The sequence below is a fragment of the Schistocerca americana genome, chromosome 10 (assembly GCF_021461395.2).
Source record: "Schistocerca americana isolate TAMUIC-IGC-003095 chromosome 10, iqSchAmer2.1, whole genome shotgun sequence".
Classification (NCBI taxonomy): Eukaryota; Metazoa; Arthropoda; class Insecta; order Orthoptera; family Acrididae; genus Schistocerca; species Schistocerca americana.
Genome location: NC_060128.1, coordinates 81354718 through 81371120, shown reverse-complemented (window position 1 = coordinate 81371120; position 16403 = coordinate 81354718). Strand labels below are relative to the sequence as shown.

The window sequence follows — 16403 nt, the reverse complement described above, 5'->3', positions numbered from 1 at the left end:
AGGAATAAATAAATCTATAAATATAGTATATGCATTTTGTGCCATTTAAGGGAATGGGGTAAACAATAGAAACACTAATCTTTAACTCTTTATTGTAATATAACATTTTTGTTTCATATGTGCATTTCTTGTGCACGTGACACGTTCCACATCATAACAGCTACCGTACCGTGCGATTGATCAATGGAAGACGCAACTAACTAACTAACAACTAACTAACTGCAAACTGCTTGTAAGAAATCCCGTCATCCACGAGCGCGAAGTAAATGACGTTATGACCTCGTTGCCAATCAGAGACGAAGACATCGTAGTTCCCACTGTGTGGGCGATTGATGTTATGGTGAAGCGTGATGTGCCGCAGTGGATGGAACTTAGCGCTCGCTGCAGTTCCCTCCCGCACTTCGCTCTCTCCCGCCGACCACCTGTTGCTTCGCAGCTCAGCGCTCTGGGTCACGGGACCTGTTGTGACGTCACGTGGTCCCTCTCTCCTGATTGGCTGGTCACCGTCGCGCCACACGGCCTTGCAGCTGTCCGCCTCAGAGCGCGCTGTGGGCGGAAAGCGTGAACCTCGCTCGCGTAGCTCCACGCAAACCTGTGTGTCTAGCGAAGCACTATAGCGCATTTCGAAAATCAGTTTTATTTATTTTATTCACGGCGGTAATTTTTGGCAACTGTAGTATACAGAAATATATTTGCAACTGACGACTGAATTTTATTCTGAAAATCAACATTTGTCGGTGGTCCAGTACTACTCGCTGGCAACGAGACGTATGTACAGTTAGCAGTGCATCAACTGTTCAGTTTAAAATCTTCAACCGTTTCGATTCGAATACATTAATAACACGGTGACGTTAGAACAGACGTTTCGAGCATAATTTCCACAACTGAAGTAGCAACAAACAAGAAATTGCACTTCCTAGGCGCCACAGTAAACAAACACAAATCTTCGAACATGGCTGACGTTTTGCAGCAACCATATACACAAATTTGAAAAATACGTAAAAATCTGCCAACCGGTTGCACAGGTTTTCTATATACCTTGACCAGGTTTCGGCACCTCTAAGGGTGACTTCATCAGAAGGTAAGGTAATTACCTGTGTTTAGGATCTTCTTTCTGATGTCTTTGTACTTTGAGACAGCCTTTCATACATGGGCGGGTCAAGATATATACAAAACCTATGCAACCGGTTGTCAGATTTTTACAGATTTTTACATATTTTTCAAATTTGTGTATACTTTCGCTGCAAACGTCACCCATGTTCTTACCCGCCCATGTATCAAAGGCTTACCTTCTGATGAAGTCACCCTTAGAGGTGACGAAACCTGGTCAAGGTATATAGAAAACCTATGCAACGGTTTGGCAGATTTTTACATATTTAAAAAAAAATTAAAAACACATCTACATTCCCTGATGAACAATATGCCATAGGTAACAATAAAATTTTAAATATCATATCCAAAAAATTGTTTCGTATTCTTAGGTTTTCGTATCCCAATCGGTAAAAACGTTACCCTTATACGATCACTTTGTCTATCAGTCCGGCTATTAAGAAAATATTTTCTCTGGAACTGGTAGAGGTGCGAAGCTGAAATCTGTCGTATACTGAGGTCTGCCGTCCCTTGGGGGCTGAGAAATATTTAAGCTTCTAAGCCAGTGCACTCAAAAGATACGGTCATTTATGACATATATTTTGATACTCGCAAATTCTTACCTAGAATCATGAAATTTGCCAGGAAGCAAGGTTTCACTGTGCAACTAAAGGAAAAAATCAGAAAAATTTCTAATTACATCTCACGAAAATATTTTTGTCATTATTGTCTGTGTGTCTGTCTAGGTCAAGTATCGATATCGATAACAGGTAAAAATCGTCGTGGTTGTCGATTCCCTTGATGTATGAACTGTCTGTACACATAATTTTGTACAGATCCCTTAGTGAGCGAGTCCTACTCACAAATGGCGAATTTTTAATTAATTTTTTTCCAGTTACATATGTGCAGTGGTACAGTATCATAGTGCTTTGATACTGTGGCACGGGTATTTGAATGTGTGCCACTGCTGTAGACTCGTGCCTACAAACAGATGGGTCCATACATTGCAGTCCCAATATAAGCACACAGATTTGTCAGTGATAAGGGATTCATCCCGTACTTCGGTGATATTACGACGGCCAGGAAAAAGTAATGCCTCGTATTTTTTTTAATATATTTTCGTCTTACAAGAAAACTGTAAATATAGAATAACAACTGCAACATTCACCATTAATTTATCACTTTCCGCTATAATTACCATCTTTGTCCACAGTTTTTTTTCCACCTTGAAACAAGAGCATGTATACCTGTGCGGTAAAAAATTACGGCGCTATTTTCTCAGCCATTGGCCCACAGAATATTATCGTGGTTGGAACTGCATGATGGGTGGGAGAAGGCTTCTCAGTCACTTTATGTGGTTTCGCCCGTGCAAAAGTGACTGGTCTGTGCTCTCGCGTCTGTGCCCGTCCAAAAGAACATCGCCTGCCGTAATTTTTGGTGGGTGAACTTGCTGAAGACGTGCTTTCAACTTCTTGAGGATTCTCGCGTATAGGTAGGAGGTTATTGACCACCATGTCGCCAAAATATTCGATCTTTCACGCTTTGAGTAGCACTGGTTTCGGACTAAAACCAGAATTTTATTTATGTTTTTTAAAGTGCCAGTGCCTTTCACACGAAAACACCCGTACTATTGTGAGAGAGACGTCTAATGATGCACTGAGGTGCTTTATTCCTAGAAGTGCACCTTAGCAGTTACAGAGTTCAAAGGAACAATTGTCACGGAGATGGTGCTATGCGAGGAGATAGTGACAAGCATTTTTTCATTATAGTTGATCATACAGGGGAGATCATTGTCAGTAAAAGTATAACCAAAGCAATGGAAAATCCAGGATGGAATGTAACAATATTGTGAAAAGGGAAGTTGCTTCTTACCATATGGCGGAGATGCTGTGTCGCAGATAGGCACAACAAAGAGGCTGCCGCAAATATAGCTTTCCGCCAATAAGGCCTTCGTCACAATTAAAAACACACACGAGACTGCAGTCTCAGACAACTGAGGTCACTGATATTCTCGGTGTACTAACAAATTTCGGTTGATAGTCCATATTATGATTTTTTTGTGAGTGGGTGTTTGTGTGTTAGAGAGAATGCTTTCGGGAAGTGGAGGAATATTGCATCTACCTGACTGATGTACCTCATTCCGTATACATTTCTGAAATTTACCTATGTCGGCCCGAAACGGCCGGTAGAAGTATGCGACCATTATTATTAATTTAACTGACTGGATTTTAGAAAAGCCCGAGTAGCCGCAAACAAACAGGCGCTATTTGTTTTTCTGTTGCATCTATTCCAACTGACGTGTTTCGGGCTCTGTCCATCATCAGTTTTCCTGGTGTAAACAATATAAGTAGTAATTAGTTATGTATTTTAAAACACCAAGAGTTAACAAGAAAGAGCAAAATCCATTTAAATGTCAGAACCAATACATGCTATTTCACAGCAAAATAACTTTGACAGCTTGTGCCTTACTGATACATTCACGAACCATCAAGTGTTACGTATAATTTAAACCTGGAGAATGGGAACATTGGTCGTGAGGAGGACTAGGAGAAACTGCTGTCTCAGTGCATTCGCACTTGCTGGGTAAACCACGCGGTGCAAGAGGGCACCACCTTACGGCACTGCGGCTGTGCAAATGCCGATGTGTTCACTAAAATTTGAAACAGCAACCAGTAAAAAGTAAAAGTACATGTTATGTCCCTGCACATAGGCGGATTGAAACACTAACAGCAGTAGTCCAAAATACAAGAAGGCCATTACAAAAACGGTCGCAGGTTCGGATCCTGCCTCGGGCATGGATGTGTGTGATGTCCTTAGGTTAGTTAGGTTTAAGTAGGTCTAAGTTCTAGGGGACTGATGACCACAGCAGTTAAGTCCCATAGTGCTCAGAGCCATTTGAACATTTAAATTGTAGAAAAAATATTTTGTCTTGGAAAGACATGACTTGTCAAAGATTACAAAAGAATTTGTTTAGATTTGCAATTACACTTCTTGACTATTCGTCAAACATAAAAGCTTAAGATAATTGTCTCATCCTTCGGTTTTTATTATTGCTATGAAGTTGCATGTATTGGTTCCGACACTTCTATTTTGTGCTTTCTTGTTAATATTTAGTGTTTTACTAGATGTATAATTAATTGTTATAGTTTTTACACCAGGAAATCTAATGATGGGCAGAGCCCGACACATACCATTTGGAATAAATGCAAAAAAAACTAATACCTGTTTGTTTGCGACTACCCAGCTTTTCTAAAATCCAATAGATTATATTCCTGAAATTGTCAGTAGGGGAGCGATCTACGGTGTATTGTAATTTAAGAAAAATTTGCAATCCAAGATCTCAAAAAGCATTTTATTGGATGACCCGTTTCAACAGAGCTCTGCCGCCATCATAGGATCTTGTGCTTCAAAACGAAAGACCCGATGTTGGCAGCATAGCTCTGTCGAAAACGGTCATCCAATAAAATGCATTTTTTTGCGATCTTACCTTGTAAAATTCCCTTCAGTTACCATAGCTCATTCCGCTGGAGCTAGCAATACACTACCTGAGCTAGACCATCCAGGTAGCTATCACTGGAAATAAATTTTGCATGTCTGCACTTCTCGCTTTTATGCTGGTTTGAATTATGTTGGGGACAGTTCCTATGGGGTGTCCGAATGTCTCGATTTAGGAGCGAAGTCGACGTTGTAACCTATCCCAAAGGTCCAGAATGAGATTTTCACTCTGCAGCGGAGTGTGCGCTGATATGAAACTTCCTGGCAGATTAAAACTGTGTGCCCGACCGAGACTCGAACTCGGGACCTTTGCCTTTCGCGGGCAAGTGCTCCACCATCTGAGCTACCGAAGCACGACTCACGCCCGGTACTCACAGCTTTACTTCTGCCAGTATCTCGTCTCCTACCTTCCAAACTTTCGCAGGAGAGCTTCTGTAAAGTTTGGAAGGTAGGAGACGAGATACTGGCAGAAGATGTGAGTACCGGGCGTGAGTCGTGCTTGGGTAGCTCAGATGGTAGAGCACTTGCCCGCGAAAGGCAAAGGTCCCGAGTTCGAGTCTCGGTCGGGCACACAGTTTTAATCTGCCAGGAAGTTTCATATCCCAAAGGTGTGCCATTCGTTTCAAGTCGCGACTCTGGGCAGGCCAGTCCATTTCAAGAATGTTGCTGTCCACAAACCACCGACTCCAGAGGTGTTGGTGTATGAGAGGCTGCAGTGTCACGCTGATAGGATCAGTCATCGTCTCCAAACTGTTCCTCTTCTGTACGCTGTACAAACAGTACACAATGCTATAAATTGTGTTCATATTCTTCTGCAATTTCGCAGTTTCTTAAATGCAGTATCAGGACCGTATCCTAAACACCAAAAACAGTTGTATACTGTGACACCACCACCACCACCACCACCACCACCACCACCACCACCACCACCACCACCAGCGGCTTCAGTTACTGTGATCGCTTCTCAGTTTTGGTTATTGATAACTTGATACCAGTGTCTGAGTTTAATGTGTACAGCACCGAAGATGATCACTATGTGATCGAAAATCGATTCTACTATCAATAAAACATGAATAGTACGACGAGCGCTGACCTTTCTTTTAATATGACATATATGGTCGTGATGCACACACCGCTCCATGGAGTCGCCAATCAACAGAATTTACACCAAAAATTGTTTGAGTGGGGTTCGAACTGTCGCCTTACGGACCTCGAACGCTAACCGCTTGACCGCCATGAACTGCAACGTCCTCCACCTTCGCACAGATACATCAGTTACATGACAGACGTGTAAAACTTCTCTTGCGATGTTCTCGGAACTGCCGGAGTAGTGCACCTTACCACTGGCACATTACGTTGTTTTAATGGCCTACTAAAGGTCTGCAAAGTTCGAAGTAAATCCGTGATCCGAACGTCGTGGCCTCCCGTCTCCAGTTGACATCCAATGACTGGGCCGCGTTCTCTGAGCCCTTCTGACCGAGCCACTCTGCTGTTCCTGCTGCTCCACTGACAACACAACACTCGGCGTCTCGTTTTGCGCTGGGGAATCCGTCTCTCGCGGCATCCAGTGGTCAGTACCGTTTTACATAGCGCTGCCCGGATTCTGCGAGGGTCGTTCAGTAAGTAGTGCCCCACATTTTTTTTTAAAGCCGCTAATATAGATAGAGATACATCCTTTTTGGAGCTTCACCTTTGATGTTTGTTTTGTGCGCCGGTTAAGTTTCGAACCGTTCTGACAGATGTCAGAGCCGTACTACAGCGTCAAAATGGCGTCTACGTACGACTCACGCTACAAGCAGCGTGCTGTGATTGAATTCTTGCGTGCAGAAAAAGAAACAGTGGTGAACATCCATAAACGTTTGTGTGCAGTTGATGGGATTACAGTTGGGTAGGAAATGAAGAAACAGAGCACCACGATCAGCCACGCTCGGGACGTCCTCTCACAGCCACTGTTCCAGACGTGCTGAACCGTGCGGATGCCCGACCGGCGCATCACAACTCGACAAGTGACTCTACAGTAGTCGGTCAGCATTGGAAGTGCGTCTGCAATGATCGAGACTCGGATATTCAAAGAGGTGCTCACGATGGGTTCCACGAATGCTCACAGCAGACCACAAGATTCAAAGAAAGGCCATTTCATGAGAATTGTTGGAGCTTAAAGGTTCCGTACAGGGAACAAAACCGAGCGTGGTAGCGCAGTGGTTAGACACTGGACTCGCATTCGGGAGGACGACGGTTCAATCCCGCGTCCGGCCATCCTGATTTAGGTTTTCCGTGATTTTCCTAAATCACTCCAGGCAAATGCCGGGATGGTTCATCTGAAAGGGCACGGCCGACTTCCTTCGCCATCCTTCCCTAATCCGATGAGACCGATGACCACGCTGTCTGGTCTCCTTCCCCAAAACAACCAACCAACCAACAGGGAACAAACCTTGAAGACGACGAGAGCGTCAGTCATGCAGCGAAAACATGGCTACGCCAACAGGACAAGAGCTTTTACTGGCAGCGAATACATGCTCTTCCATAATGTTGGCGTAAGGCCGTAGAATGTGACGGAGACTACGTAGAAATTCTGACTCTTAACAATAAATACGTTCTGAGAAAAAAAAATGTGAGGCATTACTTAGCGAACGACGCTCGTACTTTTAATCAGGTACTGTGTTCCTTAGCATTCTACAACACATGATCATCAACGATATTGGACGGTAGTTTAGTGGTTCGCTTTCTTGCTTTACATGTGAAAATCGGATCCCGCTAAGCAGGGATTGTACGAAGGATGATGGATGACTAAACCCAAAGCGTCGGTTTGTTACAAATTTTGCAGTGCTCACGTGTGATCTCGCGTGCGCTGTGTTTGCTTTCTGCCGACTGCTCCACGCAGTTCTTTTGTTTAGAGGAATGTACAGTTAGGTAGAAAGTAAAGGTAAGGTGAGTGTAGACGACGGTGGCGTGTGTGTTGCAGCTGCAGGCGGACGAGGACCTGGCGCAGGCGCAACGCTCCAACTCTGACTCCCTGCGCGAGTTCTCCGAGCCGGCCTCGCTGGAGGACGCGGGCCTCCGGGAGCGCGTGCTGCTCGCCTCCAGCCCCGGCGCCGCCGCGCTGCCGCTGCCCGACTACCGCAAGGTCTGTATCTATTCTATTCTATTCTACTCATCTATTCTACTCCTACTCATCTATTCTACTCCTACTCATCTGTTCTACTCCCACTCATCTGTTCTACTCCCACTCATCTGTTCTACTCCCACTCATCCGTTCGACTCCCACTCATCCGTTCGACTCCCACTCATCCGTTCGACTCCCACTCATCCGTTCGACTCCCACTCATCCGTTCGACTCCCACTCATCCGTTCGACTCCCACTCATCCGTTCGACTCCCACTCATCCGTTCGACTCCCACTCATCCGTTCGACTCCCACTCATCCGTTCGACTCCCACTCATCTCGGCCATCCTGATTTAGGTTTTCCGTGATTTCCCTAAATCGTTTCAGGCAAATGCCGGGATGGTTCCTTTGAAAGGGCACGGCCGATTTCCTTCCCACTCCTTCCCTAACCCGAGCTTGCGCTCCGTCTCTAATGACCTCGTTGTCGACGGGACGTTAAACACTAACCACCACCACAACCCACTCATCTGTTCGACTCCCACTCATCTGTTCGACTCCCACTCATCTGTTCGACTCCCACTCATCTGTTCGACTGTTAGACCTCTGTTCTACTTGCCCACAGAGTGTACATCTACATGGATACTGTACAAATGGTACTTAAATGCCCAGCAGAAGGTTCATCGAACCACCTTCACAATAATTCATCGTTATTCTTATGTCGAACAACTCACGGAAAAAGCGGACATGTTTCCGTGCGAGCTCTGACTTCCCTTATTTTATCGTGATGATCTTTTCTCCCTATGTAGGTCGGCGTCACCAAAATATTTTCGCATTCGGAGGAGAAAGTTCGTGATTGAAATTTCGCGAGAAGGTTCGCCCCATTGAAAAACGCCTTTGTTTTAGTGATGTCCACCCCAAATCCTGTATCATTTCAGTGACACCCTCTCCCCTATTTCGCGATAATACAAAACGTGCTGCTCTTCTTTCAGGTTTCTCCATGTACTTCGTTAATCCTACCTGGTAAGGATCCCACACCGCGCAACAGTACTCCAAAACAGGACGGTCAAGCGAAGTGTAGGCAGTCTCTTTAGTAGATCTGTTGGATCTTCTTAGTGTTCTGCCAGTAAAACGCAGTCTTTGGTTTGCCTTCCCCACAACTTTTTCTGTGTGTTCGGTGCAGTTTAAGTCGTTCGTAATTGTAATTCCTAGGTACACTTACGGCCTTACCGAAGTTTAACGGATTCCTTTTAGTACGCATATGGATGACATCACACTTTCCATTATTTAGGGTTTATTGCCAATTTGCATATCCGTTTTGAAATTTGTATTGATCTTCTGATGGCTTTACTAGACGATAAGATACAGCATCATCTGAAAACCTAAAACGGCTGCTCAGATCGTCTGCTAAATCGTTTATATAGATAAGGAACCGCAGAAGGTCAATAGCACTACCGTGGTGAACGCCAGAAATCACTTCTGTTTTACTTGATGACTTCCCGTCAGTTACAACGAACTGTGACCTATCTGACAGGAAATCACGAATCCAGTCACATAACTGAGACGATATTCCATAACCACGCAATTTCACTACAAGCTTCTTGTGTGCTACAGTGTCAAAAACCTTCTGGAAATCTGGAAATGCAGAATCAATACGAAATTCCTTGTGAATAGCACTCAATTCGTTCGAGTAAAGAGCTAGTTGTGTTCCACAAAAATGTTTTCTAAATCCGTGAACAGAATGGTCTATTGACACAATGTTCGAACGCAATGCATGTTCCAAAACACTGCTGTATATCGACGTTAATGATATGGCCTGTAATTTCGTGGATTACTCCTGCAACGTTTCTTGAATACTGGTGCGACCTGTGCAACTTGACAGTCTTTGGGTTCGGATCTTTCGTCGGCCGAGCTGTTGTACGAGGGTTGGGACTTTAATACTGGCAACTATTTATTTACAGCTAGTACATCAAAATATATACGTGTTTCAAAGTTTTACTGACCTTCAAAGTAGTCACCAGCATTGTGTATAACCCACTGCCAGCGATGTGGAAGTCGTAGGTTACTCTTAGCAGTGCCACCTGTGTTGACAGTTCGAGCGGCGCGGTCTATTGCCCTGCGAATTTGTAGCAGTTCTGAGGCGAATGCCGTGAAGTGTTTCCTTCAGTTTAGAAATAGAGTTAACCTCAACAAGGGCTTAAGTCAGGGGAGTGCAGGTGGTGGTATAGCACTTAGGAGCCCCATGAGTCAAACAAATCAGTAACGGGTTGCACTGTACGTTCTTGAGCATTGTCCTGCAAAATGATGGTCAGGTCCTGCAGAAAGTGTCATCACTTTCACCACATAATTCACCACATCACACACAATTCTTGAAGTAGTCCTGTCAAGCACTAATTTTATTGAGTTTATTAATGTAAACTATTACGTTGGCACGTTTATAGAGTTTAGTGTAATGTTTTTCCTGTTTCTTCCCTTTATATTTATTAATTTTTCAACTTTAGCCTTTGAAATTGCATTAACACCACACAGTGAAACATGACATTTACTGTGTGTTTGATAAAGATTGTACATGTCTTTGTAACTTCTTTGGCGACGATACTCAGTCTGATGATGGTCTTGTAAGCCGAAAACTGGTTAACGGAATGAGTTAATCCTGTAGAACGTAAGCAATACGGTGCTTTCCATTTGTTATAATGTTGTTATACCAAGAAGTGAGGGAAGAATCAGGAACATGTTTAGTCTGTCAAATTAATAAAATAATAAAACTTCATTTTAAATTACGTATTATTTTAACACTCAAACACTGGTTCGCAATAACCGTTACATTTCCACAGTAATGCAATTTTCTGCCTCTCTCATCAGCTGCAAATCCAGAGCTACTCGCTACAACTAGCTGTGTAAGACGTAGCTATATATAACGTATGTAAATGTTTGGTTGGCAGGCTATTGTGTGTGTTTTTCGCTGTCTCTGTTAACGCACAACATACAACCAATATGTCCCACTAAAGTAACATCGTACCACTTTGAGCATGTAAAATTCTACTCAGTCTTTTTTAACGAGAAAAACCCTGGCGATATCTTAGACACTGTAGCCGGAGCATGAAAAGTTCGATGAGCACTGTTTTCCGTTTGTCATGGCTCCATCTACACATTGCAAAACTGAAGTTGCAGATATCAACCGAAACGGCGGAGAAAAAATGCCAGACGACTTTTTGATTGAGGGAGAGAGATTTTAAGGTAGGTGTGTGTGTGTGTGTGTGTGTGTGTGTGTGTGTGTGTGTGTGTGTGTGTGTGTGTGTGTCTTTACGCGCCTGCATTGCACGTGGGTTCACCTTGAAATTCTGGTTGTACACAGACCAAATTCAGTGTCTTGTCCAGCCGCAGTTTGACTAAGGCCGCACCGACGCGGATGATGCTGGTCAAGAAGGAACGCCATCGAACGCAGATGACAATGTACAGGCAATCTGGGGGCGGGGGGAGACGAGTTTTCCAACAAAGATTCACACAGCGATTCTCGGATGGCTCCGTGACCAAGGAGCGCGTTTCTGTCGTCCAGGAGTTTGGTAGTGTTCTGACCACTGTTTTCGGAAACTTTGACACCATGTTGGAAAAACAGTGTCAAGTATCTGTGTCACTTTGAAGTGCAGTTCAGCATTAAATAAGGTACTTGGCGTGCCATGTTAATGTGTAACTTAATTTCTGAAGTCGCCTCGTATATGAGAAATGTCTCGTTGTTGGGAATTCCATCCAGGGAAGATCTGTTCTGGGTGCACATTTACTTCAGATTTACACCGAATTGAAAAATTTTTGGAATTGAAGGTACTCATCTCTTTTAGTAAAACACGAATATGCAGAAGAAAACCTCTGTTTCACCGACATCTGCACAATTTTGTGGAAAGAGGATTGAGTATGCGGATTCCGTCTTTGCTTTTTTTAGTGGTGTATGTAATTTCCCCTGGAAAACGTCATATTTTTTCATTAAACTATGCCGTAGAACGCTTCAACATAACGGTTGTTGTATAATTCTGTAATTCTATTGTTGTAAACACTAGTGATCAGTGCTCTTGAACAATCAGACACGATTTTTACCTGCACGAGAGAAATCTGGCTTAACGTGATCTAGGAGAGGGTCTAATTACACGGAAAATTCTATATGAAATCTGATAGCAACGCCATTAGGGTACAGTGCGTTCATTGAGAAACAGAGAGACTACTGCTAGATTTAGGGATCCGTACCACGTCGGACTGAAGGAAGACATCGAAGCAGTTCCAAGCGGTCTGCTACACTTGTTACTGGTTGGTTCGAAAAACACGTAAGTGTTACGGAAATGCTTCGGGAACTCAAATGGAAATCCCTGGAGGGAAGGCGACGTTCTTTTCGAAAAACGCTATTGAGAAAATTTATGGAACTGGGATCTGAAAGCTGACTGCCACACGATTCTACTGTCGCCAAAATCCATTGCTCGTAAGGACCACGAAGACAAGATATGAGAAATTACGGCTCATACGGAGGCATGTAGATAGTCGTTTTTCCCTTGCTCTGTTTGCAAGTGGAACAGGAAAAGAAATGCTCAGTAGTAGTACAGGGCACCCTCCGCTACGCACATTACGGTGGCTTGCAGAATATCGATGTAGATGTAGAAGAGGGGGAGAGAGAGAGAGAGAGAGAGAGAGAGAGAGAGAGAGAGAGAGAGAGAGAGAGAGAGACGTCCAGTGGATAATGAACCTTAGGTCAGAGTGAAGGAACTACGCGTGTAAGTTTTGCCGGTCGCCTATCGTTGCTGTAATTAATGGACGCGCCTGTTACTCCGCTACCCGGCCGCCAATAGCGCTAAAGTGGTTGCCTATACTGGAGGCGCTGGCGATCGCGGATAGCTGTTGAGGATTCCTGCGGTTTAGAAATGCGTTGACAGACGAAGATACACTGCCTGTTTTCAAAGGGGTGCGTGAGTGCTTATTGTATTTGTGTACCGAAAGATTATCTCAGTGTGAAGGACACTATCTACAATGATGATGACAATTTAAAATTAAGTTGTCTAATATAAATAATTAATTCCAAACAGATAAGTCGGATGCTGTAATTTTGAAACGGTGTCTCGGGCAATAGAAGTTTAAAGTGTTAATAGCTAAATACATTGTTTCAGTGTTGAAGGAAGCTAAAGATAACATGTAAGACATTCATTTATTTACTGACTGATGTTGTTTCGTAATTGCAGATCGCGTTTTAGTTTTTTTAATATTTTATCTTCTTTTTTCACAATAGCAATTACATTTTTTGGTATAACTTGCAGGCAAGTATTCTCAAAGTTAGTTATAGCTTCGTTAGGAATGAGCCTGGTCACTGAAGTGGTTTCGCAGTATTTTGTGAGAAATGTGAGTGCAACCGCACAGTGCTATATCTTGTGTTGCACATTTGTTACCACACTCTGCGGTTCTAGACAGGACACTCTTGATGTTGTGTGGTATTAATCTCAAGGCACCAATGATTACGAGGATAACATCGGTTTTTACATTATACATTCGACAGACCTCGAAGCACAGATCGTTGTACAGCTTGAGAAGTCTAAGACGCAGTCGCCAAAATAAACGGCTTTGAAAAAGTATTCCACATTTTGCGAGGCGATAGTATGGACAAAAAAGACAAGTGGATGTATTCCTCTTCTTGTTGCCCATGCGTACAGCATGCTGTAATCGTCTGTTAGTGTTGTTGCTGTAAACCGTCTTCGGTCCTGGGTAGGAGCAGCACATAAATTAGTTCTAATGTAACTAGTCCGTGTTTTGATAAGTTTTTTGAAATCCTTTTAGATCGTAGTGTTATCTTACTTCCTGCCATCGTAATGGAAGTCTGTTATTCCACGCAGCAAATGGCAGACGTGATGTTCCGTTATGGCCTGGCAAATCGAAACATCCATCAAGACTGTGTCCTATGTGCCGAAAACATATCCAGTTATCCAGCTGTCTTTTCAGCGACTAGCAGAGTCTGGTTTTGTAACTCTAGCAGTGTCGGATTGTGTTGGACCTCGCACCAGGTGCACCAGGTGTACTCCCGTTGCGGAGGAGCGAGTATTGCAATAACTGGGGGAAGAGCCTGGAACAAGTGCACGTAGAATTCCAGCGTCTATCGGAGAGAGTCATTCTCTAGTCTAAGCGATCCTGCGCGAACATTTGCTATACCCATGTTATATACAGCATGTCCCAAGCCCTTCGCTGAAGAAATGATGCAAAGATGTGGTGAAGATTTACTTTTTACATGAAAGACATGTTGAAGATCTGCTTTTCACGACAAAGACACTGTTTTTAGACGAGGGTTGTTTCACGCGAGGGGGGAGGAGGAGCAGATGATCAGTGTTTAACGTCCCGTCGACAACGAGGTCATTAGAGACGGAGCACAAATTGGATTAAGGAAGGATGCGAAGAAAGTCGGCCGTGCCCTTTTAAAGAAACCATCCCGGCACTTGCCTCAAGCGATGTAGGGAAATCACGGAACACCAAAATCTGGATGGCCGGATGCGGGTTTGATCCCTAGTCCTCGCGAATGCGAGTCCGGTATGCTAACCATCGCGCCACCCAGCTCGCTCATCGACAATCTGGGATTCTTGTAGGTCAATTACAACGTTGTGAAAATGTGTACATTTCACAGTCTCTCTCTTTCCGAGCATTAATCCCGACTAGCGGGGTCTACTGTCATGGTTAACCGGATTTGGCGTGTTAAATTTAGGGGGTGGCCAGATGCCCTTCCTGTCGCCAACCTGTAACCCCCCCCCCCCCCCCCCCCTCCCTGGGACGGAATGTGTGCACTCCAACAGTCTGCGTAAGAGTAAACCATGGAATAGTGCAAACGTGTTTGAAATGTCTGCAAGTTGTGTAACTGAGGCGGAACGTGGCGACCAACCCAGTATTCACCTAGCAGGATGTGGAAAACCGCCTAAAAACCACATCCCTCGTCGGTGGTCCGCCGGGCGGATTCGATCCGGGGCTGGTGCGCCTACCGGAGTCCAGGAAGCAGCGCGTTAGCGCTCTCAGCTACCCTGGCGGGTAACGTGTACATTTCGCAATATAGTCAGAAAGCTGAGGTGAAATTACTGTTGGTTTCCAAAATATGTTCCACTTAGCACCCATTATTCCAAACGCACATTCAATTTATCGTCTTGGTCTGCAAAAGTGTTCTTTGAAATTTTCATTTCAAAGATCTAAAACCCATCAAAATTTCATAAAATGCCTCACGTATAGGTATGCCTCATCTCCAATGAGTGCAAAAAGCAATACAACTGATGTCTTGGCAGTGGAGGATCTGGCATTTATTAAGCTCCCCTTCTTGCACCAAGCGAAATACACTAAAAGAATTAAATCTACCCTTCCTCTTTCCTTCCCATATAACCCAAAATCGATTATAATTAATTTCCCCTGGGGATCTGTATCTGCTTTAGGTAAGACTGAATGAAAATTTTTAGGACTACAAAACGCAGTAACAGAATTTTCTCGGAGTTTTAGACGAGTGTGTTTTCTGTGAACATCACCGACTGCATTTGGAAAGTTATGCAACAGTAGTCAGAAAAAGGCAGTCATATTTGAAGTGGCTGGAGGCAATCCCACAACCCTTTCGTAGTTGACTCCACAATTCTTACAACAGTTGTGAATTCTACTTTGAATTCGACCGCTATGTCTCCAAACCCAGTTCATAGTTCAGATTTCTAGGAACCTATAGCAAGTTTCTTTTCGTCGGCTATCGATGGTCCTCAAAGATGATATTTGATTGGAAAAAAAATTGTATTTGCTTGAATATCGGTTACATATCGAAGTTTCGCCTATTAATTATATGAGAAAATGTTCTACTCTTTGCATACTATCATTTACTAAACTCTTGTTTCGATGAGGAATGTTACGAATATTTCATTCAGACATTTTCGCTAGCGCGCGAGTTCGTGATAAACGACATTACGTACGATCTGTTTTCTCGAGATTGGTGACAGAGATATTCTTCTAAGTTAAAAAAAAATAATTCAGTGTGTTAGCTACATTTCATGAGCTGAAACATATGACCTAACATGCACAAGACGCAAATTCTTGGCGACCCTTCTTTTTCAATGCAGACTTTTCGACATTCTTGCAGTAGTTTACACAATCCCGAGATACCACATTACGAAGGTTGGAACTTCAATAGTGACAACTATTTATTCACAATCGATACGAAAGAGTTAGATGTTTACACGTGTCACCGTCCTTCAAAGTAGTCACCAGCGTTGTGTAGAACCCGTCGCCAGCGGCGTGGAAGGTGTAGTATACCGTTATCAGTGCCTGTTCTGTTGATGGTGCGAATGGAGCGGTCTACTGCCTGTCGAATCTCTGCAACAGTTCTGAAGCGAATGCCACGAAGCCAAAACTGAAACACCAGTCCAACGAATGGCGTCATTATGGGTCGCCGCGAAAGTCGAAAGTGCCTCAGAGCCCAGTAGGGTGAAAGTTATGGTGATTCTCGTGTACGACTGTGATGGTGTTATCCTAACGCATTACGTCCCTCCACGGCAGACCGTGAGTGCACAGTATTACTGTTCGGTTTTGGAGCATCACCTGCCACCAGCTTTGCGAAAGTAGCGGCGACACTTTCTGCGCAACCCACCCTCCATTTTGCACGACAATGCGCGGGCGCATACAGCGCGAGCTGTGGCTGCTCTGTTCGGTCGATGGGACTGGGAAGTACTGTACCATCCACCATAATCCCT

At 43.9% G+C, this 16403-nt stretch overlaps 1 protein-coding gene across 1 annotated transcript in view; it reads left to right on the top strand.

The window, feature by feature from the left end:
* Positions 1-16403, top strand: part of LOC124552595 (angiotensin-converting enzyme-related protein-like) — a 385045-nt gene that overhangs the window by 243995 nt on the left and 124647 nt on the right. The window contains exon 3 of the mRNA XM_047126920.1: positions 7547-7708. Within this exon, the coding sequence (XP_046982876.1) occupies positions 7547-7708 (162 nt within the window). The remainder of the gene's footprint in view (positions 1-7546; positions 7709-16403) is intronic.